Source organism: Falco peregrinus, chromosome 8 (genome assembly GCF_023634155.1).
Source record: "Falco peregrinus isolate bFalPer1 chromosome 8, bFalPer1.pri, whole genome shotgun sequence".
NCBI lineage: Eukaryota > Metazoa > Chordata > Aves > Falconiformes > Falconidae > Falco > Falco peregrinus.
Window position 1 is genome coordinate 53,760,612 of NC_073728.1, and position 25,422 is coordinate 53,786,033.

Below are 25,422 nucleotides of genomic sequence, written 5' to 3' on the forward strand. Positions count from 1 at the left end.
CTGCAGGGGTGCCAAGCCCACCCCAGGCCCACCCTGGCCCATTTCACTGTGAGCAGGAGTGGTTTACGCACTGTGCTTCCCTACAGCCGGCCAGCGCCAGCATTTTTATTAAAAGCTGCTTACCTAGTTACTAACAAGAGGGCTTTGAAAGAGGGAGCTCCAAAGGTTAATTGTGGCAGTCATTAGGATGAGTGGGTGATGGGACCGCTTCCTTGTTCCCAGCACAAAAGCCTGGGTCTTTCCTTTACATTCCTGTCCCTTGTTTCTGCCTCTGCTAAATGACCTTCCTCTATTTCTCTTTTCTGTTCCTATCCTGCATTTGAAAGCACCTTTAAAAAAAAAATAATTAAACTTCCCCTCGCTCCATTTTGATCACATGCCTTGGCAAACTGACTGACTCCAGCAGCAATAGTGTGAATGCACTGTTGGCCCAGAGACAACCCTGTCCCTTGCCCTGCTCCCCCGAAAGCTAGCATGGGGCTAGGGCAGAGAGAGCCAGCCTGCCTCCAGCCTCAGCCCTTTGTGGCACTTCTAAGCTGTTTAGCAAGGTTGAAAGGTGTCCACTGTTAATCTGCTTTCAGATGCTGACACTTGAGCTTTGTTCATTCCCAGAGGAAGCCAGCGTGCCCTCACCCTTTCTGCCTGGAGGACAAGAAGGAAATATTGGACAAGGGCACTTGGTTGAGGCATAGTAAGCTTGAGACATGCGAAACCCTGAGATGAAATCCTGCAGAGCTGTGAGCAGCAAGCGGGGCAAATGATCAGCGTCTCCAAAGTATCCAGTCCTGAACAGTTTGTGAACTCCAACGCTGAGGGGGCCAAAAAAACCCAGCAAGTCCGTGGTTGCTTTGGAAAGTGTTAGTCTGACCCCCAGCATCCCCAGGATGGCACACACTGATCCTGATAAATTGGAGCACCTGCTTGGCAGTGCCACTGCCAGCCCCTGGGCTCTCCCCCATTTCCTTATGCACCACCATGGGCACACACACCTTGTGCTGAACTCCTGGCCTGGAGGAGGCTCCCCCCAGAAATGGATTTCCCAGTAGTATTCGACCTTGATCCACAAAGGACTCCCCTTTCCCACCCGCCTCCCAAATCCCCCTCCCGCCCCCTTCCCCATGGTTTATAGTGTAAAGGCAGATGGTGCTGCAGTTGGTGGGGTGTGGGAAAGCATCTCTTCCCCCATGCCTTCCCAGCACCTTCCCAGCGCCTCGGAGAAAGGGGGCTTGTAGCTCCTCCATGAGCCCCAGTGTCTGTCAGGGGCTTGGCAAGCATTCCCGCAGCCCGGCTTAAGTCTGCTTCTTTTCCCATTCCTGCAGAGCAATGAAAAAAAGCAGAGGATGAGGACACAACACTGGAGAAGCGAGCACTGAGCCGTTCAAGGGCATCCCTCCTTACTGGGGGCTTTGGACAGCTCCAACATCTTCAAAGGCTGGGGTCACTGCTGCCCCAGGCATTGTAGAAGTGCTGCTCTTCCCCCTGCCTCCCCCAGCCCTGTCCCCCCAGATCTCCCCACAAGCTGGGCTCATGCCAGCAGTGAGTGCCACTGTGCTGGGTCAGCCTGGATGCAGGGGACCCTGGCAATACTCCTTCCTCTTGGGGTAGGGAGCATCCCCAGTCCCCAGGTTTCATGGTCAAGAGGGGGGGACAGGATGAAGGCCAAGATTTCTCATGGGGCCAGGGAGGAGAGGGAGAGCGAAACAGGACCTTGGCCTTCCGCAGCACGTTTCCCTTGTTGGCAGGGAGGATGGAGGGACTTCTCTTCCTCAGTTCAGCTGCACAGTTAACAGGGACCAGGTGCTCAGGGGGGTTCCCGTTTGACTTGTTTGTAGCTTCCTGTGCAAAACGGAGAGTGAGAAGAAAGAGGCCTTAGGAGACCCGGGAGCAAGGACAGCCAGGGAAAAATAAAAGCACAAACTGTCACGAAGTCAAAACTGATGTGGCCCAACCTAATTGATGCTTTGCTTCCCACCTCTGTCCACAATGGGACAAAGTAGCAGGGACGCCCCCTCTTCCCCACGTGCTGCTCCCCCTGTCACCCCAAGCACTGTTGCTGAAGGAAGCTGGGGCTACAAGAGCGAGGAAGAACGGATGCGTACCCCATTCTCAGCCTTGCTGGTCACAGCCAGCCCCAGGGCTGGCCCTCCTGCCAGCGACTGCTTCAGCCGCTCCTTCACTTCTGTCAGCTTGAGCTCCAGGTCGACGCGGCGCTCCTCCTTCTGCCGGCACTGCTCCTCCAGCTCCACCACCCGCTGCTCCAGGTCCTGCAGCTTCGTCCCTGCTTGCAGAAGCGCACCCGGCTCAGCGCCTTTGCCCGGGCGTGAGGCCATGGGGATGGAAAAGCCACCCATCGACCTGGACAGGGACGCTAGATGGAGCTGCCAGCCCGGCAGCACGCGGCAGCCAGCCCAGCGCGGCCGCAATGCCGTGGCCAGCCCAGCATCCCCATCCCACCCCAGCTCTGCAGCCCTCCCCCTGCACCACAGTGCCTTCGAGCAGCCACAGCCCTTGGATGGCACCAACCTACCCGTGCTGCCCTTCATGGCTTCCCGCAACTCTCGCTTCTCTTTCCTCAGCAACACCAGCTCGCTGCGGATCGATGCTTTCTCCTTCTCCAGCTTCTCCTTCTCTGTCAGAAATCGCCTGGCATCCTCCTCAGCCCGGTTCTTCCCGTACCTGTACTGGTTGGCATCTGCATGCACAAGGGGAACCCATCATGAAGGCTCTGGCCCCGGCTGTGCCAGTGTCACCTGCGGTCCAGCTGAGCTGGGGCAGCACAACTCATCACCCATGTGCCAGAGCCAGCCAGCCCCAGCCTGGCTGCAGACACCCTTGGGGAAACAGCATCCTCCTGCACTGGCCAGGGTCTCCCCACAGAGCTTTGTGGCTGAGGTCCCCCACTCACTCGATGCATGCCTCTTCACTTTCACCTGCGGGTCCACCCGCCGTGACTTCTCGCTGCAGGAGGACGCGTGGCGCTTCACCTGGGCTCCTGCTGGCCGCCCTGGCTCCTCCTCGGCCTGCGGCAGGGACAGGAGGGAGAGCATGTGAAATGCCTGCAGGGCCATCACAGCCTGGCCAAGGCTCCCCAGGTCATCTTCTGCAGTGGAGGGAGAGGGCAAGCCATGGAGCTGCACTCACCTGAACTTTCTCATAGGGGACATCATCGTACACCACACGGGAGGAGTCTGGCCGGTGATCCTGGGAAGAGCTGGCCCACCTGCAGGAAGAGGGATAGGGTCTTCCGTTCCAGGGCATCCTTGACAGCTCCTCAGTGAGCCCTTCCATCTCTGAGGGATTCCTGCATTGCTCTCCCGGCTTTGCTCATGAGTGCTCTACCCTACCCTACTCTACCCTACACACCTGCTTTCCATCCCGCCCAAGGGAAACCGCCCTGCTTTGGGAACCACCAACGCCTGGGACACTGGCTCTCCCCAAGATCACAGCACAAACCATGTCTCAGCCCATGCCTTTCCTAAGGAGCACACAGGGTTGAGGGTCACCATCCCCAGCCCAAGGCTCTGCCCCCAGCACAGCCCCTCCCCAGCCCGTGGCCCAGCAGGAGGACAGCCTTACAGGTAGGAGTGCCTCACGGCTGTCACTATGTTGGCAATCATCTCCACATCCACATAGTCATAGTGCAAGGCCTCCGGTGCTGTCTGCGAGCCTGTCTCCACCAAGAGGAGACCCAGCCAGCGGCCCAGGTCTTCAGAGCAGCTTGCCTGCAGGAAAGAAAAGGGTTGGGGTGCATGCCCAGCTCCCAGCCCCTTGCCCTTGCTCCTGCCTCCCATTGCAAAGCCCCACTGTGGAGGAGCACTCTCTGACACGAAGCATATGTGCAAGACTTAGGAGGGTCCAAAAGAAAGTACAAAGGCACATGCAGGAGGTCCCAGGCCCAAACCAGCTGCCACCCCCTGTACCCTGCCTGCTTCAGCCCTGCCAGCCTCCTCCCTGCCTCCAGCTGGCAAATACCTGTGGCTGCCCCTGGCTCACTCAAATGATGCCCTGGGCTTCCTGAATGTGAGGAGAGGAGAAAACAAGGCACTGCTTGCATGCAAGTGTTGATCATCATAGGAGATGCTCCCCCAGCTTGGCAACCCCCCTCACTGGATCGGTGCACCCGGCCTGCCCTGCTGCCTGCTCACCTCCAGCGCAGCCACCTCCTGCCCTTTGCGAAGGATGCGAAAGGCGAAGGGGTGTTTGGGGCCCAGCCCTGGGACCACCTCGCAGCCCCGGAGGACAATGGCATTCACATGGGTCCGCAGGTCGGTGCAGTCCTTGTGGAAGTAGAGGGTGTTGCCCTTCAGGCGACACCAGCGCTCCTTCCAGCACTGGTTAACCAGGACGCTGAGGTAGCCTGGGGGGTGGCAGAGCCGAGGGAAGGGTCTCAGCGCCTGTTCAGCCAGACCTTGGGCAGGCTTTAACAAGACATGGCTGCCCAGAGGTTATGGCATGGCTCCCTACTCAGCTGGTCCTTCTGTGCCTCAGTTTCCCCAGAGAGAGCCAGCTGGGACACCCTGGGCCAGGTGAGGTGCCAGCCTAGTGCCACATAGTCACCTGGCCCTGTTTTCTGGGACACAGGTGACCCCTTGCCCCTTCCCCATGCACCACAGGAATCTGCAGACCCAAGACTGGGCAACATTTCACAGTGTGAGGCAGTGTCACAGCCATCCAGCAGCTCAGTGAGCTTGCTCCAACCCCACCACCCCCTTTACCCCTCTCCTGCCCCCTGTATAGCCAGGCTGGGGGGAAGGATGCCAGCTTCCCACTGCTCCCAGCCCCACATGAGCTGAATCCTGTCTCTGCTCCCGGCCCACACAAACCGCAGCAGGGGATGTCTTCATCAGTGGAGGAGGTCTGTGTGTCCTCAGGGGAAGGCTTCTTCTTGGAGAAGCTGATGATCCTGGTGATCTTCTTCCCTGCTGCCCGGCTCATCGAGCCCTTCAGGTCAGCCAAGCCACTCTTTTTGCCTTTCCCTGGAAGGAGAACAGGGTAGCTGTGTGCCCCTGGCATGTGTCACGGCATCCCCCTTCACTGCAAGAGGATGCTCCCCAGCTGTGGTGCACACAGCTGGCTGCCCCAGCCAGGGAGACAGCCTGCATGGCTGGGGAAGGGGCTGTACCGTGCTCACTGGGCTCTCTGCGGGCCGCTGGGGAGCTGGTCTCACCCATCGCCACGCTGTCTGAGTCGGAGGTGTGCTTCTCCTGCGACAGCCGCTGTGGGGGGAGCAGAGCAGGCACCCCATCAGCAGTGTGCCCCTGTTTAGCCCCTAGCAAAGGCCACTATCGGCCGCTTGTCCCTCCTGCGCAAGGCTGGGGTGTCCCTGGCATCAGGGGAGCCCCATCGGTCCCACAGAGCTGCTGTGAGAATGGGAAGGACTCCTGACGCAGCACCAGGAGCTCAGTGCTCCCCCAGCCACATTCCTCAGGCTCAGCCACCACGCAGCACCTCGGCAGGGCAGTTAGAAACCATTACCTTATCCAGGTCCATCTTGCACGGCATCACCGGGGAGGTAGGGGCTTCCATCCCACCCGCTGCCGGACTGCTGGCTTCCTTTATCACCTGCGGAGACAGGCCCCAGCAGCCATTTAAAACAGACCCGAGGGCCGGGGCTACTTTCCCTAGCTCAGTACACTTCCATCTCACGGGGCTGAACCATGGGGAGAGAGGTCCCGGTCTCTGCAGGACAGGACAGCGAGCCCTGCTTGGGGCACAAGCCCAGCTTGCCTGGGGGATTGCACACACCTTGGCCCCTTCAAAACGGCAACCAGTTTTGCAGATTTTGTCAGAGGTTTTGGAAATTTCAGAGCTGAGGAACTTGGGCTCGTCGCTGCCAGCACAGACACCTCATGACCTTCTGTTTCAGTCAGGCGCAGTGTGGCTTGCCCTGGCCACGTAAAATAAACCTGTTCTCCCACATCTGGGGTAACAGCTAGGCTTGTGGTGTGCACAGAGGCTCCTTTCCCACCATGGCCCCTTCCCTGTGGCCCCCGCCTCCTGCCCCTGAACAAAGGCAGGAAAGGGCCATGGGGAAGAGAAGGAGAGCAAACATCCCCACCCCGTGGGGGCTATCAGCGCGGAGACGCCCAGGCCCTGGAAGTGGCTGGCCAGGACCCCCTCCCCCAGCTGATAAGAGACAGGAACAAAGCCCCCTTCCCCACCTCAGCCAGGGAGGTCTTGCACCCCTTTCCCAAGGCAGCCCCCTCCCCAGCTCAGCCAGGGAGGATGCCAAGGAGAGTCTGCGGCCCCCCAGGCGGAGTGTGGGGCAGCTGTGGTACCTTCAGCCACTCTTCAGCCTGCTCCTTGCTCTGCACCGCCAGCACCAGCGCCTCAGCCCCGGGCAGCGAGAATCGCAGCTCGTGCTTCTTGCGCCGCCCGTCCTTGGGGACATAGATGACGTTGCAGGTGCCCAGAGGCACCTCCATGTGTGGCTGTCGGTCCTTGGAGCTTTTGTAGCACTAGGGGAAGCAAAGAGAATTGCTCAGGGCTCAGCCAAAACCTGCCTGTCCCACTGCCATGCTGGGCAGAGTTGGGGTCCCTCACAGGTGGCACAGTCTCTACAACTGCCTTGGTGGTGGAGGGCTGCAGGGTGCCCTCTCACTCCATGGAATCCCAAAAAAGGGAGCCCTCCATTTGTTTGCAAGGGAAGTGAGGGCAGTCTCTGTATGTGCTACAGGGAAGCGGCAGCCTTGTGGTGGGGTCTTGGCTTGGATAGTGCTATTTTTCTTCAGCTTGGACCCAACCACCCTCATAGCCCACCAATGGGTTTGTGTCCCCCACTAGCTCTGGGCTCACCAGCAGTTTGCTGTCCCGTATGACGGTGAGCTGCTTGGCCCACTGTCCGAAGCGCTTCTTGCGCAACAGGAAAGCACAAATCCTGCAATCCTTCACCAGGTTCATGGAGGCTTCCTCTGACGGCCACTGGTGTGTCAGCTGCTGGCCCTTCCCCTCCTCCTCCTCCTCATCATACGACTCATAAGAGCTGCTCATTGCATCGGAGTCATTGTCTGGAAGGAAGCAGGCGAGTCACCCCGAATGGCACCCTGGGGCCCTGCCTGCCAGGCACGCTCGCACTCTACCAGGGCTCCCCATGCCCAGAGGGCTCCAGCACAGAGCCTGCGCTGGGTGCTGGGATGGATGGACTCCATGTCATCCTCTGAAGACAGCAGCACTTTGACCCCAGCCATCTCCATTTCCCTTCCAAACCAGGCAGGATGCTCGTGGGCCAAATGCCAGTCCCAGGTGCATCTATCCGAATCCCTGGGCTGGCTTATTTCTTTGCAAGGCTCAAACTTCGAAAGCCTGGATTAAACCTTCTACCTGCAACAGAGGATCAGCTGCTGGCCCTCTGCCCCACACCTCCTGCACACGGAGGAGCAGGTCTCTGCAGTGGTATCCCTGCCTTAGTCCTCCTCTGCTGTGGCAAGGGCAGCTCATGCAGGGCATGAGAGCTGCATAGGCAGGGACATCCCTTCCCCATGCTGGTGACAGACATGGCACTGACTACATCCCTTCCACAGCACAACGGCTCTGGCTTGCATGACAAACAGCACTCCACGCTCCTTGCTTTTTGCCCAGCAAAAAGCTCTCTGACGTGCAAGAGGTTCTCCAGCCTCAACCCCATGGGCTCCCAGCCCAGTGCTCAAGTCCCCAACTCGGGGCTGAACTTTGCTGAAGTTCTCCCCTCCCTGGCGAGGGCACTGGGATACCTACAGGAGTTTTTTTGCTCCCCGTTCATCCTGGTCACAGGGTAGTTGCTGTCTGCATCCTCGTAATAGCCATCCTCAATGGAGTTGGGAGGGCTGGAGCTGTCTGCAGAGGAATCAGAGGGCAGCTGGGGCTATTACACCTGTTTTCCCCCCACAACCATGCTCCAAGCAGCAAGCCTGCAAGCTGGGGCAGAGCAAAGCACATCCTCCCAGGGCATCTCAGGATCGGTCCCCCCATGGCTCTGATCTCTCCACATCACGCCTTCCCAGCTGAGCTGGAGCAAACAACTCCTTGCAATAACAGCACAGCAGGATGGGAAGGGAGTGGGACTGAGCGATGCCGGTGGGAGCAGCGACATTTCCTTCCCCAGGACGAGCTGTCATGCCTGCCAAAAGGCTGCCTGCTTTGCCAGGCAGGCAGGGGGATGCAGCGGGCAGCTTGTGGGGCTCTTCCCACCCTCCTGACACCCTGGTGCAGAGTGGGACTCACTGCGGGAGGTGATGTACTCAGGGGCCTTGCCAGGGCCAAGGGGCAGGGCTTCCTCGTAGTAATCCTCAGGCGGGGGGGTGGTGGGCAGCGGTGGAGCAGGGTCCACAGGAACCTGCAGCAGAAACACCACCGGTGTTAGCCCGGCAGTGGAGAGGGTCAAGAGTCCCAGCAGCTACTGTGGTAAGGGACAGGAGGAGGTCCCAGCCCCAGCCACCGCCACCTCCCCATGCAGGTGCAGAGCAGACCTCGCAGGCTGGCATTCAGGGACTTACAGTTTTTGCCTGCTGGCTCCTCGCCAGCTCCAAGCCAACGCCATCACTGGTGTCCCCATCCTCTTCCTGCATGTCCTGGAGATCCCGCAGGTCACAATCTGCCCAAGGGTAAGCGAAGAGAGTGAAGGGAGCAGGGAACTGCCCAGCTGGCCTCCCCAGCCATGCCTTCCAGGGACCCCCATGGCCCTTCACTGGAAAGGTGCTGGGAGATGGGCACCACTGGTAAACACAGGTGGTGCATGGAGCCCCTGTGGCCAGCTGCCAAACAGCTACAGGGAAGGAGGAACAAGCACCCGGGGTGATGATGCCCACCCCAGACACAAGGCCACAGCTTTCACATTCCTTCCCTGGGGTGCCCCAAGAGCCTCTGCTGTTACCGGGGACACCAGGACCAGCACTGCACCCACCCAGTGGGACCCCTGGGCCGTCACTCCTAGTTGGCCACACATACCAAACTCCTCAAAGAGAGACTCCACGAAGCTGGTGCCATTGCCCAGGGATGCCGTGTTGACATACATGTAGTCCACATCCTTCCCTAGGAGAGAGGGGGATGCCGTCAGCTCAAGGGTGGGCAGGGCGGCCGGGGTGAGCAATGGCACTCCTCCTCCCCACAAACACCAGCCCAAGGACACAGGCCAGTTCACCCCGCTGTGTCACCTCTGGAGCAGGCGTGCAGGGAGGGGAGAAGCCACCAGGGATGCTGCCCCCGCCCCAAGGAGGGCAGGAAGGTGGGGAGGCTGTGAAGTCCCAGGTGCACAGCCCTCCTGGCCTTCCAGCGGAAACCCCTGCACTCAGCAGAAACCACTGGCAGGAAGACCTCTGCGAAGCAGCGTTTCCGCAGGGAGCAGCCCCCCTGCAGCCATGGCAGGGCTGACGCCAGACTCTGCACCCGGGGCGGGGAGAAGCTGGGAAGCAAGCGTGGGGAGTAAAGTGACTGGAGGGGGCTGAGCAGGTGCCGGGTGCTGGGCACAGAGACAGCTCATCCCTGCCCTGCAGAAGCTTTTCCCTGCCCTGCTGGGGTTTTGGCCAGGACCCCCTGGGGCAGCTGCTGGGAACACCCACTGCCCCTGGGGACAGCCACTGGGCACTGCAGGAGCAGGACACAGACCTGAGGGTGGCTGCAGCTTCTGCAGGATGGTGGAAACGGCGAGCTTCTTCTCCTGTGTGGTGGCACTCAGGTACTCATGGTCCAGCAGCTTGAGCAAGACACTGAGCTCTGGCACGAGCTGGTCCAGTACTGGGGGGAGCAGGAAAAAGCCCGTCACCCAGGGTGGTGTCAGGGTGCTGGGGTTAAGACAGAGCAGAAGGGTCTGGAATGTATGGAAGAGCCTAGGATGGGGGTCTTTGCCAGCTGGTCCAGCATGGTTGAGGTGGTGTTTGCTAAGTGCATATGTGCTCCTTCCACGCACAAGCTCTACCACTTGCACGCAGACGCTGGGATGCAGCCTGCTGAGCCTGTGAATGGAAACACCAGCTCTGCAGGTTACTGGACTGCTATCAAAGGGCTCAGCACACACGTTGTTCCATGCAGATAAAACCACACCTCTGTCTGCCCGACAGTGTACTGCTACTGGTGTCCCCCCACTGTGATGGGCACTGGGTGGTGATGGAGGGAAGGAAGGAAGGAAGGAAGGAAGGAAGGAAGGAAAGGAAACACGGATGCCATCTCCAGAGCCACCTGGCAATGCTGCCCAGGGAGACATCCTCCCACCCCTTGCCTGCTGGGGAATATTCATATGCCCCTGCTGTGCTCAGACCGCCCATGATCCCCCAGCCCAGTGCCACCTCCACCGGGTCTTCATACACAGGCTATAGCCTTCCTCCCCACGCTCACCACCAGCAGCTCCCCTGCCCTGCTGTCGCTCTTCCCTTGTATCATCTCAACTCATCCACACTGCCCAAAGGCCACTCCACTCTTCCCTCCAGGCATGGAGTCACTGCCCCTAGGGACAGTCCCTGCCCTACACAGGCACCTGAAAGACCCCCGGGGATGGGACAGGAACTGCGGCACAGGAGGGGCTTTCCCCACCCAGCTCTGTGTTAGCTGAGCCTCAGTCCAACACACACAGCCCCAGAGACTTCCAAGAGGGTCAGAGCAGCTGAAATCTTGGCAAAGAGGAACCACACCAGAAGCCACCGCTCATCCACTTCTCAGTGTATGGGATCCCAGTACCCGCCAGCTCCTGGCCTGCTGCTACACCTGAATACAGCATCAGCCCAGCAGGCAGAACCAGGCAGGGGAGATAGGGAGAGCCCAGCAAAAAGCAGGAAAAGACGATTTACCGCAAATCACCATCACAGGCACAGCATATAAAATTGTGGGTCTTCTCTTTGATATGCTGACTCATGGGTTAGTTTTTACAAACCAAAAGCACAGTGCCGCTGTGGGGTTACCTGGGCAGCAAGGCTCCAGAACACACTTGGGTTTTTGCATATCAGAGCAGGGCTACAAAAGAAATTCATCACTAAAAGCAGTATTTATGGTGCTGGCAGCACCTGACTGGCAGCTTTGGGAAAACGTGTTGGCCAGGGATGGGAAGGATGGGAAGGACTTGAACAAGGCAAGCTCTGGACTCCAAATCTCTCATGAGCTCCCACAGCCTCAATTCTGCATGGTCACCGAGATCCTCATCCCAGGTGTCTTCCTGTACTTATCTTCTCTGAGCAGGATAAGACAAAACTAAGGTGGATCCAAAGCCAAGCTCCTGTTTTACCCAGGACCATGCACCTGCCCAGCTCCACTTGCATCCAGGGGTAGCTCCTGCAGGAGACGACCTGTTCTGGAGAGGCCAAGCTCAGGGACACCAGCAAACCTACAGCCCTGGAGACTATGGAGGGGCTGGGGGGGGTGTGTGTGGGGAAGCTGCTGTTTCTTCCAGTGCAAGCGTGAGCAGGTTCCCTTCTCTTGGCAACGACAAAAAGTCATTGCGGCACAGCTGGGGCAGCACACAGCTGGCTTTGGGTCTCCCGGGGAGGAGGTGGCCACAGAGGCAGCTCGGACATGCTGACTGATGGGGATTGCTTGCAAGGAGGGGAGGTTGTGTGCCCTGGCAGCATGGAGCATCAGGGACACCCTGCTCAGGTTGTACCTGTCCCCACTCCAGCTCCTCCGGGCTCTGCCAGGGAAAGGGGCCCAGCAGAGCAGAGCTGGGCAGCAGCGAGGGCTGGCATGGGACATATTTCCCAGGGGAAGGGCAGGAAGCTGTGCTGCTGCAGCTGATGGGATCCTCATTACCCATATTTTTTAATGAGCTTCTGCTGGGCCCTATCCAAACACCATATCCACCCTACCCAACACCCATCAAAAACTGGGCTGCTACAGGTTTGACCCAGGATTTTGGGTGTCCACCTGCAAGCCATGGCACGGAGCGAGTCTCACAGGACTGGTGGAAGCAGGCTGGCACTGCTGCGCCAGTGCAGTAAAACCAACTGCTGTTTCAAAGGTTTTTGGCTGAAGGGAAGCCCAACATGAGTGGGTTGGTGCGGATCAGCGCCCAGCCAAGATGAGCCTCTGGGCAAGGAGGCAGCGTGCCCAGCCCCAAATCTCTGCCTCCCCAGGATGCAAGGCAGGATGTGGCTCACAAGTCTCTTCCTGCCATCCCAGCTGATGGGCTTCTATCTCCACAGACCTTCTGCTTCCTCCTCCCTCCCCAGTGCCAAGCTAAACAGCAGCCTCAGCCCTTTCAGCAAAAGCAGTTTTGCCGGTGCCCATCTCCCATGGGCAGGCCAAACCAGGACAGGTATTCCCCAGGCAGGGGGTGAAGCCTCAGCACAGTTCCAGAAGGAACAAGCAAACCTGGAGAGCTGGCAGCATCCCCCAGCCCACAGGGAAGGAGAGGACAACCACAGGGGGCATGGGGCTTCTGCTCCTTGAGCTGGAAACACATCCGACAGCAGACAGGCAGCCGTGGGACCTAGGTCCTGGTGATGGTCTGCTTGCTGCCCCCCTCCAGCATGCACCTACCGGGTTGGGGACCTGCTGTGGCCATATGAGAACCTCATGTGCATGATGAGCAAGGGCGAGGACTCAGCTCCCATGGCCCTCTCCTTGTCCCTCTGCAGAGGCAGGAAGGGAAGAGGGGAAGATCCTCCCTGGGATGTTTGGTGCTGCACAGGCTCCTGCTCAGCAGTGCGGTGGTCTCAAGGCCAAGTGAGCATCTTCCCCTGAGAGGCTTGGCAGGGCAGGGGACCAGCAAGGAAGCAGCTGGAACAAAAAGCAAGATGCTTCCCTGTCCGCCCAGTGCCTGCAAGCATCTCGGAGACACCCATCTTCCTGCTGCCCTAGCTCAGCAGGCTCTCAGCTGGCCATGAGCTCCCACAGAGGAGATGAGGACCATGCACATTCCCTACATCAGCTTCCCAAAACACACAGAAACCTAGGCCATGGCGCTCACCAGCATCCCCATCCCCTGCTGTGTTCAGGACATCTCCCATCACAGCCACCAGCTCTTGTGTCAAGGCTTCAGACCAACAGAGGGCAAAACTGCAAGCAGATTGCAATTAATAGTGACAAAGCAGGTGGCATGTGTGGCGAGGAGACCTTACTGTGCACAAGAAACGAGAGTGCCTGATAAGTGAGGCTTGTCGCCCGGCATGGCAGGCGGGTGAGCTCATCCGCAATGCCCCAAGCGCCAGCTCTGAGCCGGGGCGCACGGAGCACGGTGCGGGGCGAGCACTGAAGGCGCCTTTGTTTCCCCCCAGCTGAGCTGTCCCCTCCATCTCCCTTGTTAAACATCCTCCAAAATACAAGGGGCGGGGGCGGGGGGGGGGGGGGGGGCAGTCAAAGAGGCCTGTGATCCCAGGAGTGTGCAGAGCCTGCTGAGCCCAGCCTCTGCCTGGGGGAGTGGAGAAAGGGAAGGAATTAATTTCCTACGCTCGTTAGGCTTCCAGCCTAAATAAGGTTAATGGGGTGACTGCAGGAAGCAAGGGGAGATTGCTTCAGGGTTGCTTTGTGGAGGGGAGGGGAGGGGGGGGCCACTGTGACCAACCCAGGGTCACCTGGAGATGAAGGGCCAGCACGTTACTTCTGCAATAGCTGGCAGGAGTGAGCACAGACCCCGCACCAGCGGGTATTCGTGCCCACGCCACGGCGGGCAGGGGACTGGGCTTATGTGCTGAGGGTGGGTGCTGGTGTCAGTGCACAGCCCTGCCCGCAGGGGCTCTGGCAACCTCTGTGTGAAACCGTGGAGCCCAGGAACTGAGGAGACAGCAGGACATCAAAGGGCTTCTGGGGGGAAGGCAGCATGGCAGAGTGGCCGCAGGCGCTGAGCAGGTGATGCAGGCAAAAAGGGACCTTGCGTCCCCCACTTGCTGAGCCACTGCCTCACTGGTGGGACACCTCCAGCCTCGAGCCTGTCACTGGTGCTAACAAATGGCTTCCACCTGCTGCTTTCTTCTGGAGCTTCTTGCAGCTGAAATCTTGTGGGGTTGTACTGTTCCGCTGGGCTCAGGCTTCGGACACGGACATTGCAGGACAGGGAGAGGCACCAGCATCCCCTTCCAGAAACTCACTCCACTCCACTTCTGCAGCCTGTTTCACTGCCATGGCAGGATGAGGAGGTGTCAGTGAGGTCTCTGAGCCTGGTAAGGCCAGGAGCTGTGGCAGCAGATGGCTTTAGCATTAGCTAACTTGGGCTGGATGGGCTGGGGACCCAGGGCAGCTTTGCTGGGATGGGGTGAGCTGGGGTACCAGCACTAGGATGCTGCTGTCGTTCAGGACAACAAGGCAGCATTTCCTCTGTTGCTAAAGTCTGCCCTAGAAGCAGCACCAGGCATGTTGCTGGCAGAGGAGCTGTGTCCCCTCCAGCACCCTACCACCTCTCTCAACTCTGCACCCAGGCCAGCTCTATTTTCAGACCCCATGAGCACTCCCCCGCCTCAGGGACCTGCTTCCACAGCATGGAGATAAGAGGCTGGGTGTAGCCTGCAGCTGCAGAGCCCATCTCCCCCTCCCTGGCCTCTGCTCCATCACAGGAGCAAAAATCAGGACTTGCTCCAGCAACCTGCAGAGAGGAGGAAGAGGAGGAGGAGGAGGAAGAGGCTCCAGCCAAGCCAAAGCAGAAGTTTCCTGCTGTACAGACCCAGCTTTTGCAGGGGGAGGGATAAGACAATGCACGTGGAGCTGTCACCCCAAGCAAAGCTGGTCTGCAGCCTGGAAGAGAGCCCCGAGGAGGGGAGATGCTGTTTCACAGCATCTTAACGCTGCGAGGCTGCTGCAGTGGGAGATATACTGGGGCCCCTGTCCTCTGCCTGCCCCAGCCATGCTTCCTCCAACACCAGGTGAAGGCTGGGGTTGAGGGGGGGCAGGGGGAAATCGGATGCTGGATGTAACAGCCATTGTTTGTAACTAAAATAAAAACCAAGCAAAAATAAATCCTTCCTGTTGGTGCGGGCAGGGCCCTGGGACACTGCTGCCTGCGCAGGGCTGCTTTGAACCACCACCAGCAGTAAACAAACGTTTATAGCTCCTGGGATGCCATAAATAGGTGGGGAGTGGGCCAGGGAAGGGGGCATAGTCAAGGGCTACCCCAGCACCCAGTGACAGTGGTGGAGGCGCCCCAGCCCCAGGAGGAGCCCTGCAGAGGAGTCACCTACCCTGTGGGACAAACAGACCCAGCGCTGCAGGAGTTGCTTGCAGCACACAAACCACTCTGACCTCTCCACAGGCTGATGTCGACCCACTTGCAAGAGCCACCCGGGCGCTGGGACGCGCCTCCATACCTCGCTGCCTGCCCCCAGCCTCCTCCTGCCCCCAGCATGGGCTGTGGGCATCACCAGAGGGATGATGCCCGAAGTGGGTACTGACAGCCCCCTCCAGCCCCAGCATGCTGCTTCCCACCCCAGCAGCGCCAGCGTTCCCCAGCACTGCTCCCCGAGGAAGGCCACGGCCTCCCGAGCTCTTTGCTGAGCTCCCGGGGCAGTTCCTGTTCCCATACCCATTCCTAAGGAGGTTTCTTTCCGATGGGGAGGAGGCAGGCATGCAGCCGGCAAGGAAGTGCCTCGGCGGGGGTGGCGCAGGGCTCCCAGAATTGTTCCTTTGTGCAGAAGACAGGAGGACAAACTTGCTGCCTGCCTGCACCCTGCCTGCAGCTACCGCTCCTCCGGTGCGGGCAGGAGGAGCGCCCTGCCAAGCAGGCAGGAGAGGGGCAGGGCAGCGCTGAGCCCCTGGGAGGTGCCAGGGGCAAGCAGGGCATCCCTGCCAGCCAGGCTCAGCTTCCCAGCCAGCCATCACCAGCTGGGTGTGGGGCAAACTGGGATGACTGGGATGGGCTGGTGGGGCCAGGGGTGCCAGCCTGGAAAGTACCTCCTCCTCCCAGTGCAGCTGCCCCCATACAGCTACGGAGCAATTTGGTGTGCTCCAGCCTGGAGGGTTTTTAGAGAACAGCCAACTGTGAATGCTCACACTTGGGCTCTGGCAACATCCCGTAACAGTGGAAGATTTGCTAAGGGGCCACTCAATGCACATGAATCATCTCCTCCCTGGAAACAAGGGCCCCTTGAGTGGGGTGGATGGGGGAAGCGCCTCTGACTCTGAATCCAACAATGTCAGCAGGAGCCTGAGTGCTTGGGGCTGGCTCCTGCATAGCCAGGAGCCCTCCACCCCTCCTGGCTCTCCAAATGCCCCAGCTGGTGCCTCTTCTCACCCCTCGCTGTGATTAACCCCCTTGCTGTTAGCCCCAGGACCCTGGCAGATGTCCCTGCACCCCAGCAGTTCCCAACTCAGGCGTTGCAGCATCCCTGAATGTTGCACAGCACAAGGTGAGCTCAAACCTTTTAACTTGAACCCCAACCTCCCAGCACCTCCCTACCACCTCCCCACAGCACACCCAGTGCCCCGCCAAGCCAGGCTGCAGCAGACAGGGCAGGGACACACACATCCTGGGGCTCTCAACACCGTGACCTTGCAGTAACTAATATCCTTAGCTGATAACCTTGGCAAATCAGTCCTGGGAGATGAACGTGAAACCTGCTTGCTCAAGGAAGCAGAAGGTCCCCCCGCCAGCACTCCCTCACAGTGCAGACCCCAGCTGGCTTCCCCCCTTACACAAAGGAGCCCGCAGGGTTTGCAGGGCCCCCCCATCCTGCTTCAGCCCTGGGAGACAGGGAGATGAGCAACCAGAGAGCTTAAATAGCAGGAAGACTGCCCTGGCTGTGCCTGCTGAACCTCCTTCATCTGCGGCCCCATCTGCTCCAGATGCCCACCCCGATGCTGACACCAGTTTGGGGAGGGATTCCTTTCCTAGCACAGCTCCGGTGGCACGGCCAGCTCAGCCACTTTCAGCAGTGCTTGTGTGAAGGGTCCTGTGTCTGGCCCAGCTCCTTTGCCAGCAGTAGCTCATCTCCTCAGTATAAATAGCTCTGCAGAAAGCCTTATCGCGTGGCCCTGCTCCCAGCAGCTTGCCTGCTCCAGCAGAGACCAGCCGAGAAGCAAGTCCAACCTGGGGCCAAGCGGCAGGGCCACCTCTCAGCCAGGCTCTCCTCAAGTCTTCCTGCTTCACCCTGGCCCTCTGCACAGAAGGGGTTTCTCAGAGTCCACACCACATCCCAAAATGGGGAGAGGAGCAAGGGGAGCTGCAGTGCATGCCTGGGGTTGGTGCTTTGCCCAATGCACCCAGCCAGGTACAAGGGAATCAGACACAGAAGCAGGACTCCAAACATCCCTATCCTAGTGCACTCTTTTCTGGAGAAGATAGAGTTCCACATCTTCCTCACAGTCTTAAACTAGAAAACAGGAGTCCTGAATAGAAAGAAGTGTAATTACAGGCTGACAGAGCTTGCAAAGGGCAAAGATTCCCACCCACACTCACGCCCCTGCCAGCTCACACATGGCAGAAACCATTGCTCACTGCTGTGGGGCCAGTCAAGCCTCTTCTCTATAAAACTGGATTAAAAGAGAAGCTGGAGGACAAGGGGATCATGGTAGTTCCCTTCCCACCCAGCCCTCTGCCAGCAGCCCATCCCTCGCAGCATGGCCCAGAGGGAGGGGTGCTGCTCTGCAGCTGAAGCCCCAAGCTGGGTTGAGGGTCTCCTGGTGATGCCCACATGCAGAGCATGGCTTCAGGTGAAAAATCTCCTGCTCAGCTCCAGCAACCACATGCCCAGTGCCGTAGCCTTCCCTGAGGGCTGCAGCATCCACACCCGGCGTGCTCTGCTTGGTGCCCCAGTCCCCTGGGGCAGTGACTCACAGAGGAGTGTCACCTCCCCAGGGAGCCCCCAACACAGCCACAGGGTATCAGAGGGGCCAAGGCTCTCTGAACTGGTATGGTTGCTGGAAGAAACACCCAGGGCAGCCCTTGCTGGGCTGCAGGGTACGTCCTTCCTCACAGCAGCTTGCATCAAAGCAGAGCAGCTTCACAAGTGGTACAGGTAATAATTAACAGGCTGATTAAATTACCCACAAACACCTTCTGTGACCCAGGCAGATAATGACCCTCCAGTGCCCCGTACTGCAGCAGGACCCCTTCTCCAGGGGCTGCTCCCCCTCTGCTGATGGCTTAGCAGCCCTTTCTTCACCTCTTGGAGAAGACTCTGGTGGTTTGCTTTAGCTCACCAAAAGCAAACTTTACCCCTCTGACCTAAAGAGGCTGCAGCTGCCCCCACCCCGGAGGAGGAGGAGGGGGTGGTTTCTGAATCGTCCTTTCTTACTGCCGAGCACAGCAAGAAGTTGAGCAAATAAAAGCACCTAAGTGAGATGCTGCTGAGTGACCCTGTCTGCATCCCCAGGCAGGGCACTGGCAGCCTCCTCCCTCTGCCTGCCCTGCACTCCTGAACCTCAGGGGGCTCCTAGCCCCAGGAGTATGAGTTGTTTCCAGCCACAGCTCAGCCCAGTCAACACAATTAACTCTACAAATAAATGTGGAACAGGTTCAGTACTTCCAGGCTATGCTTAAAACCTCAGTGCCAGCCTCAGTGAGCGTATGGCAGGATGCTCTGCTGGGCCAGCCAGGGAGCTGGGCTCAGAGGCTGCTGGCTAGAGAACGTGTTTAAATAATGAATGAAAAAGAGAGGTTTGAGATGCCCTTTAAAGGAATAGTCAGGCAGGGGTGAGACCTGCTGAGTAATGTATAAAAAACAAGCTTCAGGCAGAGGGGAGATGTTAGGATTAGTCAGAACCCAGAATAAACTGTGTGTTCTCCAACCAAAATTTTGGTGTCGGCCTTTTCCAAACAAACTCCACAGCACAGACAGCAGCAGGTTGGCCTGGGCTCGCCTCCAGCATCAGGAGAGGCCCTGGGACTGGTGCCACAGCCCTTTGCCCATCCCTGTAGCCACCGTCGGCGGCGGGCAGAGCACCGGGCATCCTCCCTGGGTCATACATTCCTGCCTGCTGCTCTCTTGGAGCTGGGGGTGACAGCAGCTCTCACCTTTCTGTAGCCCTTCATCTCCACCAAACCTCAGTCTCCAGGACAGCAGGAATTACAGCTAATTGCAGGCATGGTGCTGGGAAGGGAACCCACTGACTCAGCACCCAGGTGCTGATGACGGCTCTCCTGCGGGCATGCCCCCCCCACTGCCCTGCACCCAGGCAGGCATGGCCACACTACCACCCAGGGCTGGGTGGGTCCTCCAGCCCCCCAGTCTCAAAAATGGACACCCCAGCCCCACTGACAGAGGTGAAAAGCTCGCTGCATCCCAAAAGGCTGCTCTCTGTGTCCTGTACATCCCCATTCCCTGAAGCACAGATCCAAAATATCTCGGATGCAATACCTAACCTGCAGGAGCGAGACGTGGGGAGGCTGGTCAGGGAGACACATTCTAGGAAGAAAAGTTATACGAGGTGGTTGTGCCTTGACCCTCAGAAGCAAAGGGGGGTACAGGACCCTCACCTAGGAGGGTCCGGGCAGGGATGACATGGGATTTGCAGGAAGGAGCTGGTGGATTAGCCACCAGCCAGCTCCACTTTCCCAAATGCTTTCAGCTGCATTGCATGATGTGGACCCCTCTTTTCAGAAGCAGTGGGAGAAGAAACCACAGACCCGCTGTGGGAGAAATATCTCCACAGAGTCGGGAGGAGGGAGACTAGCATCCAGCTTCCTGCGTTAGCATCCCTGCCCTGCCCCTGGCAATGCCCAGGAGCTCGGGACCTGTGCTGGGCACTAGTCCCCCCTGCCTGGCAGAGGACCGGAACCCTCGCAGTGGCTACCTCAGCCCTGTCCCTGCAGGAAAGCGATGTTCCTGAGCCAGGGCATGGCAGAGGGTCTCTGCATTTGGGGGCTGGGGCCGTGCTGCCCCGGAGGACCCTCGGAGGGCAGGATAAGTGTATTTTCTCAGCTGAGAACAGCCCTTCCGTTTCCTTCCCTTGCCCAGCTCTGCCGGGAGCATCAGGTGCAGCAGCAAGGCCACCACCGACAGCAGCGTTTCCTACCCGCTTAACCCCTGCGGGGCGGGGGTGGAGAAGCAGGAAAGCCAGTTTATCCCCACAGGAAAGAGGACAAGCTTGAGCACAGGGGAAGATGTGACTGGTCTGGTTATTGCCAATGGCTCCGTCAGTGCTGGGACTGGTTCACCATATCTGCTTTTAACTCCAGGACACAAAAGCCAGCTATCAGACCTGTTGCTACCTACCTTCTATTCCTGGCTCTGTCCTTTAAAACCTCGGTTTCCCAAAGTATAAGATGACACTGGGACCACATAAAATGGGAGGCTGAACCCAATGGATGAGGAGCCAAAAAGGGGCTGTTCCCCCATCACCGAATTGGGTGGGTTTAATGTTCAAAAAAACCCAGAAGAAAGTCAAACTCATTCTTCAAGCTGCTCCTTACACATCTCCTGTTAATTGCCAGCTATCAGAGAATACCAGCGTCTCCCAGAGCTTCCCCTTATCACTTCCAGGATCACATGCACATAAAACCCACTTCAAACAAAAAAAAAAAGTATTTTGAGCATGGAAATCCCTTGCAGCAAAGATCTGTTTTCGTTCCAAACTGTTACGAAATGTAAGAGAGCCTGCCTTTGATGCGATGGGAGGCATATCAGGAGCAAAAATGGAAGGGAGTGCAGCAGCCATGCTGCTGGGGGGGGGACGGGACGGGATGGGACACGACCCTGGGGGAGGGAAGGCCAAAGAAGTTATTTTCATCCTTCCCCACTGCGGGGGCTGCAGATTGCCAGCACAGCATCTGCAGAGGGACCTGAGCTCTCCGAATGCCTCTGCTTTCAGCGCCGCAGGGTGACAAAAGACAGGCTGCTGGTGGCTGCGTGGGTGCCCTCACCGCGGGTGGCAGGACCTGCTCTATTCATCCCGCCGGTGCCCTGGCAGGGGGTGCCAGCCCCTCGTTTGTATGGCGGTGGGGCTGGGCTGGCAGAGACAATGCAGAGCTCCTTGGGAGGCTTCCAACCCAATTGTCCTGCTGCTGCCCTGGAAGAGTGACATCTAATAGATATTTTGCAGGGCTGACAGTTGTGTCATTAATTTTAAGGTTCCTTATATCCAGAAGATGTGTGTTTCTCAGGGGAGAGCTTTAGCTGTGCCAGACCGGATAGTAGCTGGTGTAGGGAAGGGTTAAGGGGTTAGGACTTGAGCCTGGGATGCCAGAAACCACTTCAAGCCTTCACTCTGCTAAATCGTTATCTTCTGTTCCCAGCAAGTTATTTGGCTACTGAACAACAGGCAAATCTTGAGTCCAGCCCAGTTTTCGCTCCTTGTCCTCCTCTGAAGAGCCTTCCCACTGTTTGAGATGAGACAACTTTTTCAAAACCTTAAACAAAGTTTTCCTGGGCTGGGATAAGAGCTACCCACCGGCTGCAGGCCAGGGGATTTCAGGCACTTCGGGGCTCGGTGCTGCTCCATAGCTAAGGGCACGTCAGCCTTGCAGCTCAGCACATTTGTGCCGGAAAACAGCATTTCCAGGTCAAGAGCAAACGCGGGAAAAAGGCAGGTTTTCCAGACAGCTCAGGCAGATAGGACAGTCCCCAGGGTCCCTGGTTGGAGGACACTACCCCTGCAGCAGTCACTAAGGGCACCAGCCTGCTCCCTCCCCTCTCCAGCAGTCCCTGACACAGCAGGCATCTGTGATGTGCACAGCAGGGCGGGTCTGTGTCCCTCCAGAGCAGCCAGGCTGGCTTCAACAGAGATCCAGTACCTACAGTGAGACCCATTTCCCCCTGTTAAGTTCGGCCTTGCACACAGAAGGCTATCGGAAGATGCAGAGGGGCAAAGAACTCCAGTGCCTTCCTGCTCTGCTCGGCATCAGCATCCCTGGGGCTGCCCTCCCACCCAGCTTTGCTTGGCATGGTGGGGCCAGGGCAGCCTGCGGTGGGCTCAGCCCCCTTCCCCACACGCTCCCTGGCTATAAACAGGCGGTGGCCTGGGCAGCTGAGTTTTCAGCGGAAGGAATGGCTGCAATGCGGGGGAGAGCTCAGCACTTGCCTGGCGCACTAACAGCTGGCCCGATCTGTGTTTCTCACCCACTGCACCCCCTTCCACTGGGCTATGTTCGCAGGGCGGGTGGGATTCCTGCTGCCAGCTCGCAGGCAGCAGGTCAGGAATGATCTGGCCTCCCTCCCACCAACCCCATGGCCTCCCCATTCCTGTGGGCAAGCTGGAGCCAAGTTTATCCCTGACACATCTCCACTGGCTTTGCTGGATTTAGACCCCAGATAAGTTTGGTGCAGGACCTAAATTCTGGTGGCACAAAAGGTCAGGGAAAAGTCACTAATGATGAGAAGCCATGTGCAAGCACAGCCCTGCTAGAGCAAAGGCTCCTGGCACAGATCACCTCCCAGATCACACATATATGCATTTCTCCATCAGCACAACCTGAAACAACTCCACAAGCAGTTGAGGGCACCAGTTCCCCTGGTTAGCTGCTGGTGTAGGCTGAGCCCCACACGAGGTGCTGCCCAGCCTGCTGAGGAAAGCAAGCAGGCTCAGATGGAGCACAGAAAGTGATGAAGAAGCTGGCAGATCTTAAAGCAAGAGCAAGTTAGGATACATGCAGGGCCTGAGCAGAGCTCCAGGTGAAGGAAAGGGGCTGTCAGCAGGCAGAAGCTGGGAATGGGGCACAGAGCTCCTACCCATCATGAGACCCAGCACCCCTTGTGCTGGGAAAGGGAGCCTGGTGAGACCCCCACACCTTCCCTCCATGAGCCACAGCCCCCCAGAGGGATCCAGCAGCTCTGCGTGACGAGCAGGAGGGTCTGGATGAGGTTTACATTGGCAAAGACCTATCCAAGTGCCAACTGCAATCCATTACAAGGCTCAAAGCAAAGTAGGCAGGCACTGCTGCTGCTACCATAGCAGACACCAGTGAGAGGGATAAAACAGCAGAGCAGCTTTCCCCATGGAGTGGCCACACCATGCTCTCCATCTCTGTGACAGTCCAGGATGGTTTCCACAGCATGCCGGGCACCTCCTGCCCTTTCCTGCAGTGAGGTCCCAGGTTTGATTTTTAGTGTGGGCTGGGATGCAAACAGGGTAGACTCCCACCAGTTTGTACAGCAGAAGAATGGGGAAGCCAAGACCATCTGCTCTCTCCCCATCAAGGGGGTCTTCTGGGGCCTTCAAGGACAGCTCTGGCATTGCATGTCTTTTGACGACAATCCCCCTCCTGCAGCAGCACCCTTCTGAGCTAGCAAAGCCACCCTGTCTTGCTGGCAGGCAGGGTGAGCCACAGCCATGGGGGAAGGCTGTCCCTGTCACCGTCGTCCCTGTCCCCTCCTGTGCCGCTGGGCACTGACACCGCTCTCCCAGCCCTGACACCATGAGCTGCAGCCCAAGAGTCAAACTCCTCATGACTGTGCTTCCACTGCGGAAACACCACCCCATCCTTTTACATCGGGAAAGGGAACTCTTGACCCTCGGGTCTTTCTGGTGCTGACCCAGAGCTGCAGACACAGCACTGCCTGAACCATCCTGGGACTGAAGCGTGGTCCAGCTCACAGAGCTGGAGTGATGCCCCTGGCCCCCGTGTTATCATTTCTGGCTGGTGCTTCTGTAGCACCTGAGGACTGATCAAGGGCCAGGACTCCCAGGCCACACCAAACCACCACCTGCGCCTCCTCTGCAGCCCAAAGCCACTGTTCAGCAGCAGCAAGCAGCAATGCCCCCAAAAGCCTTCCCCTGCTCCCTCCAGGGACCTGCCAGCTCCAGCAGAAAGCCAGGACCTTCTCTGCAAAGTTGGCCCAAAGCCCTGGCAGGTTTATTCATATCCCAGATCAAAGCCTAACAGCTACGTGAGCCCGATGCCACAAGCTGAAGGCAAGAATCACACACGTGGGAATGCAGCCGCTTCCAAGCAGGGTGGGGATCAGGCCCTCCATGGCTTTACGAGACCACCAGCATCTTCCCCAGCTAGGGAAGCTCTCTGGATCCAATCAGCTCCATCTGGAAACACCAGTCACCTCCCTTTCCACAACCATAATTTTCCCTAACAAGCGCTTACACCCCATAGACTTGTTTACGAGACACCAGCTTTTCACCCATCTGACCAGCAAAGGGAAACTGGCACCAGTTCGTGTCCCAGCTGGCCCTGCCACAAGGCTCATGGGGGGCGAAAGCACCCAGGTGGCAGGGTCCCACATCGATCCGGTGAGCTGCACTCACTCGGCTGGGAAGGGATGTGCGACCCCCAGCTCCCCGGGACCGGGACCGGCATCCCGTCTCCACCATGCCGGGTGTGCTCCACCCCGCACGGCAGGGTGAGGGGATGCCGGTCCCGGTCGAGGTCCCGGTCCCGGTCCCGGTCCCGGTCCCGTCCCGGTCCTCCTTACCGCTGAGACGGTCCATGGTCGTGGAGCCGCGGGCAGCACCGGCCGCCCCGGGAGGCGCGGGCGGGCGAGTGTCACCGGCAGCGGCCGCCCGGCGGGGCCGGGTCTCGGCTGCGGGGCGGCCAATGGCTCCGCCCGCCCCTCCCTCGGTGCACGGCAGCGCCGAGCACCGGCACGGCCCGGCACGGCACCGGCGGGCCGCCCGGGGTGTCCCCGCCGCCAGCGGGCGGCCGGTTTGTCCCCACGGCTGGTGACGCCCCGTGTGCAGCACCCACCTCCCTCCAACCCCTTGCACGGCCGAGGGTGTCCGGGGGTTCCCCCCCACCCCGTGCATCTCCCCCCGGTGCTGCCCCACACCGGGCACTGAGCACCCCCAGCAGCACCGGCAGAATCTTTCGCGAAGGGTGCGGGGCCAGTGGCGGCCACGTCCCCCCTGCCTGCCCACGGGGGTTGTTGCTTTGGGCAACTTCAGTTTGGGCAAAGATCCGGAGCAATTTCCCCCATCTAAACGCACAGGGGGTGAGCAAGCACAGCTCCCCCTTCCCACCCCGCTCCCTGTCCCTGCGCCCCCCCAAAACCCCTCCTGTCTGCTCCCTCCTGATGTCCCTCATGTGCCCAGTGTCTCTCTGGCCATGGTGACAACCTCCCCAGCAAGGACCGTAGGGGAGACCTGGGCTTGGGAGACACACGGGGAGTGCAAGGGAGCATCCCGTGGGTGGGCAGCACGTGGCAGCGGCCTCTGGCACCCCCAGGACAATTTCCCGCAGCCTCAGGGCTGCGGCTGAGCCCTCGGGGGACAGCAGGCTATGACAGAAATGGGATTCGGTTTCACACATACCCACTTCTCGCTTGGGAAAGCAATAATCGATGTATTAGATGTGCATTAGCAACTGACCTGGAGGGATTCCCCATTTGGGGCCCTCTTAGCCCAGGACAGTTCGGAGGCGGTGGCCCCTCTTGTGCCCAGCTGGGAGCCAGCCCTGTCGTGCCCTCCCAACCCGGAGCCTGCTCCCTGCCCGGCTGCTGTTGGCTGGTCCCTCCCTGCTGGATCAAGCCCCCTTTTTCTCCTGTAACCCGGGGCTGCAGCCAGGGCACGTGGCACCCACAGGCCCGGGCTGCCAAGGCTGCCGCACGCCAGGCTCTGGCTGCTTTGTGGTGGGGACTTACAAACAGCCAAGGGACAGCATGGGCTGAGGCAGCACCGGCTTCCAGGGCAGGAGCTAACGCCCCCGCCGCTGCTCGC

The 25,422-nt window shown here is 59.0% G+C and overlaps 1 protein-coding gene across 3 annotated transcripts; it reads right to left on the reverse strand.

The window, feature by feature from the left end:
* Positions 1 to 71: 71 nt before the first annotated feature.
* On the reverse strand, positions 72 to 24,303 carry AFAP1L1 (actin filament associated protein 1 like 1). 3 transcript variants are annotated; one of them, XM_027778723.2, is made up of 19 exons: positions 24,183 to 24,303; positions 9,580 to 9,708; positions 8,923 to 9,006; positions 8,472 to 8,569; positions 8,200 to 8,311; positions 7,714 to 7,812; positions 6,796 to 7,007; positions 6,279 to 6,458; positions 5,476 to 5,562; positions 5,132 to 5,216; positions 4,824 to 4,976; positions 4,146 to 4,357; positions 3,577 to 3,722; positions 3,142 to 3,220; positions 2,906 to 3,020; positions 2,528 to 2,692; positions 2,100 to 2,281; positions 1,708 to 1,836; positions 72 to 1,313 (listed from the first exon to the last, which is right to left on the reverse strand). In XM_027778723.2, the coding sequence occupies exons 1-19, from the start codon at positions 24,196 to 24,198 to the stop codon at positions 1,290 to 1,292; spliced, it is 2,307 nt and encodes a 768-aa protein (XP_027634524.1). In that variant the 5' UTR covers positions 24,199 to 24,303; the 3' UTR covers positions 72 to 1,289. The 3 variants fall into 3 exon arrangements, with proteins under 3 accessions (XP_027634524.1, XP_027634523.1, XP_005231795.1); XM_027778722.2 differs by having other exon boundaries at positions 5,123 to 5,216; XM_005231738.3 differs by having other exon boundaries at positions 677 to 1,313; positions 2,100 to 2,278; positions 5,123 to 5,216.
* Positions 24,304 to 25,422: the final 1,119 nt, after the last annotated feature.

Bases quoted from the DNA above. Each gene is read 5' to 3' on its own strand.
- AFAP1L1 (XM_027778722.2), bottom strand. The intron at 7,813-8,199 runs GTGAGTCCCACT...ATTCCTCTGCAG, and splicing joins TGAGTACATCACCTCCCGCA to ACAGCTCCAGCCCTCCCAAC. The intron at 2,282-2,527 runs GTAGGTTGGTGC...CGCTTCTGCAAG, and splicing joins AGCCATGAAGGGCAGCACGG to CAGGGACGAAGCTGCAGGAC.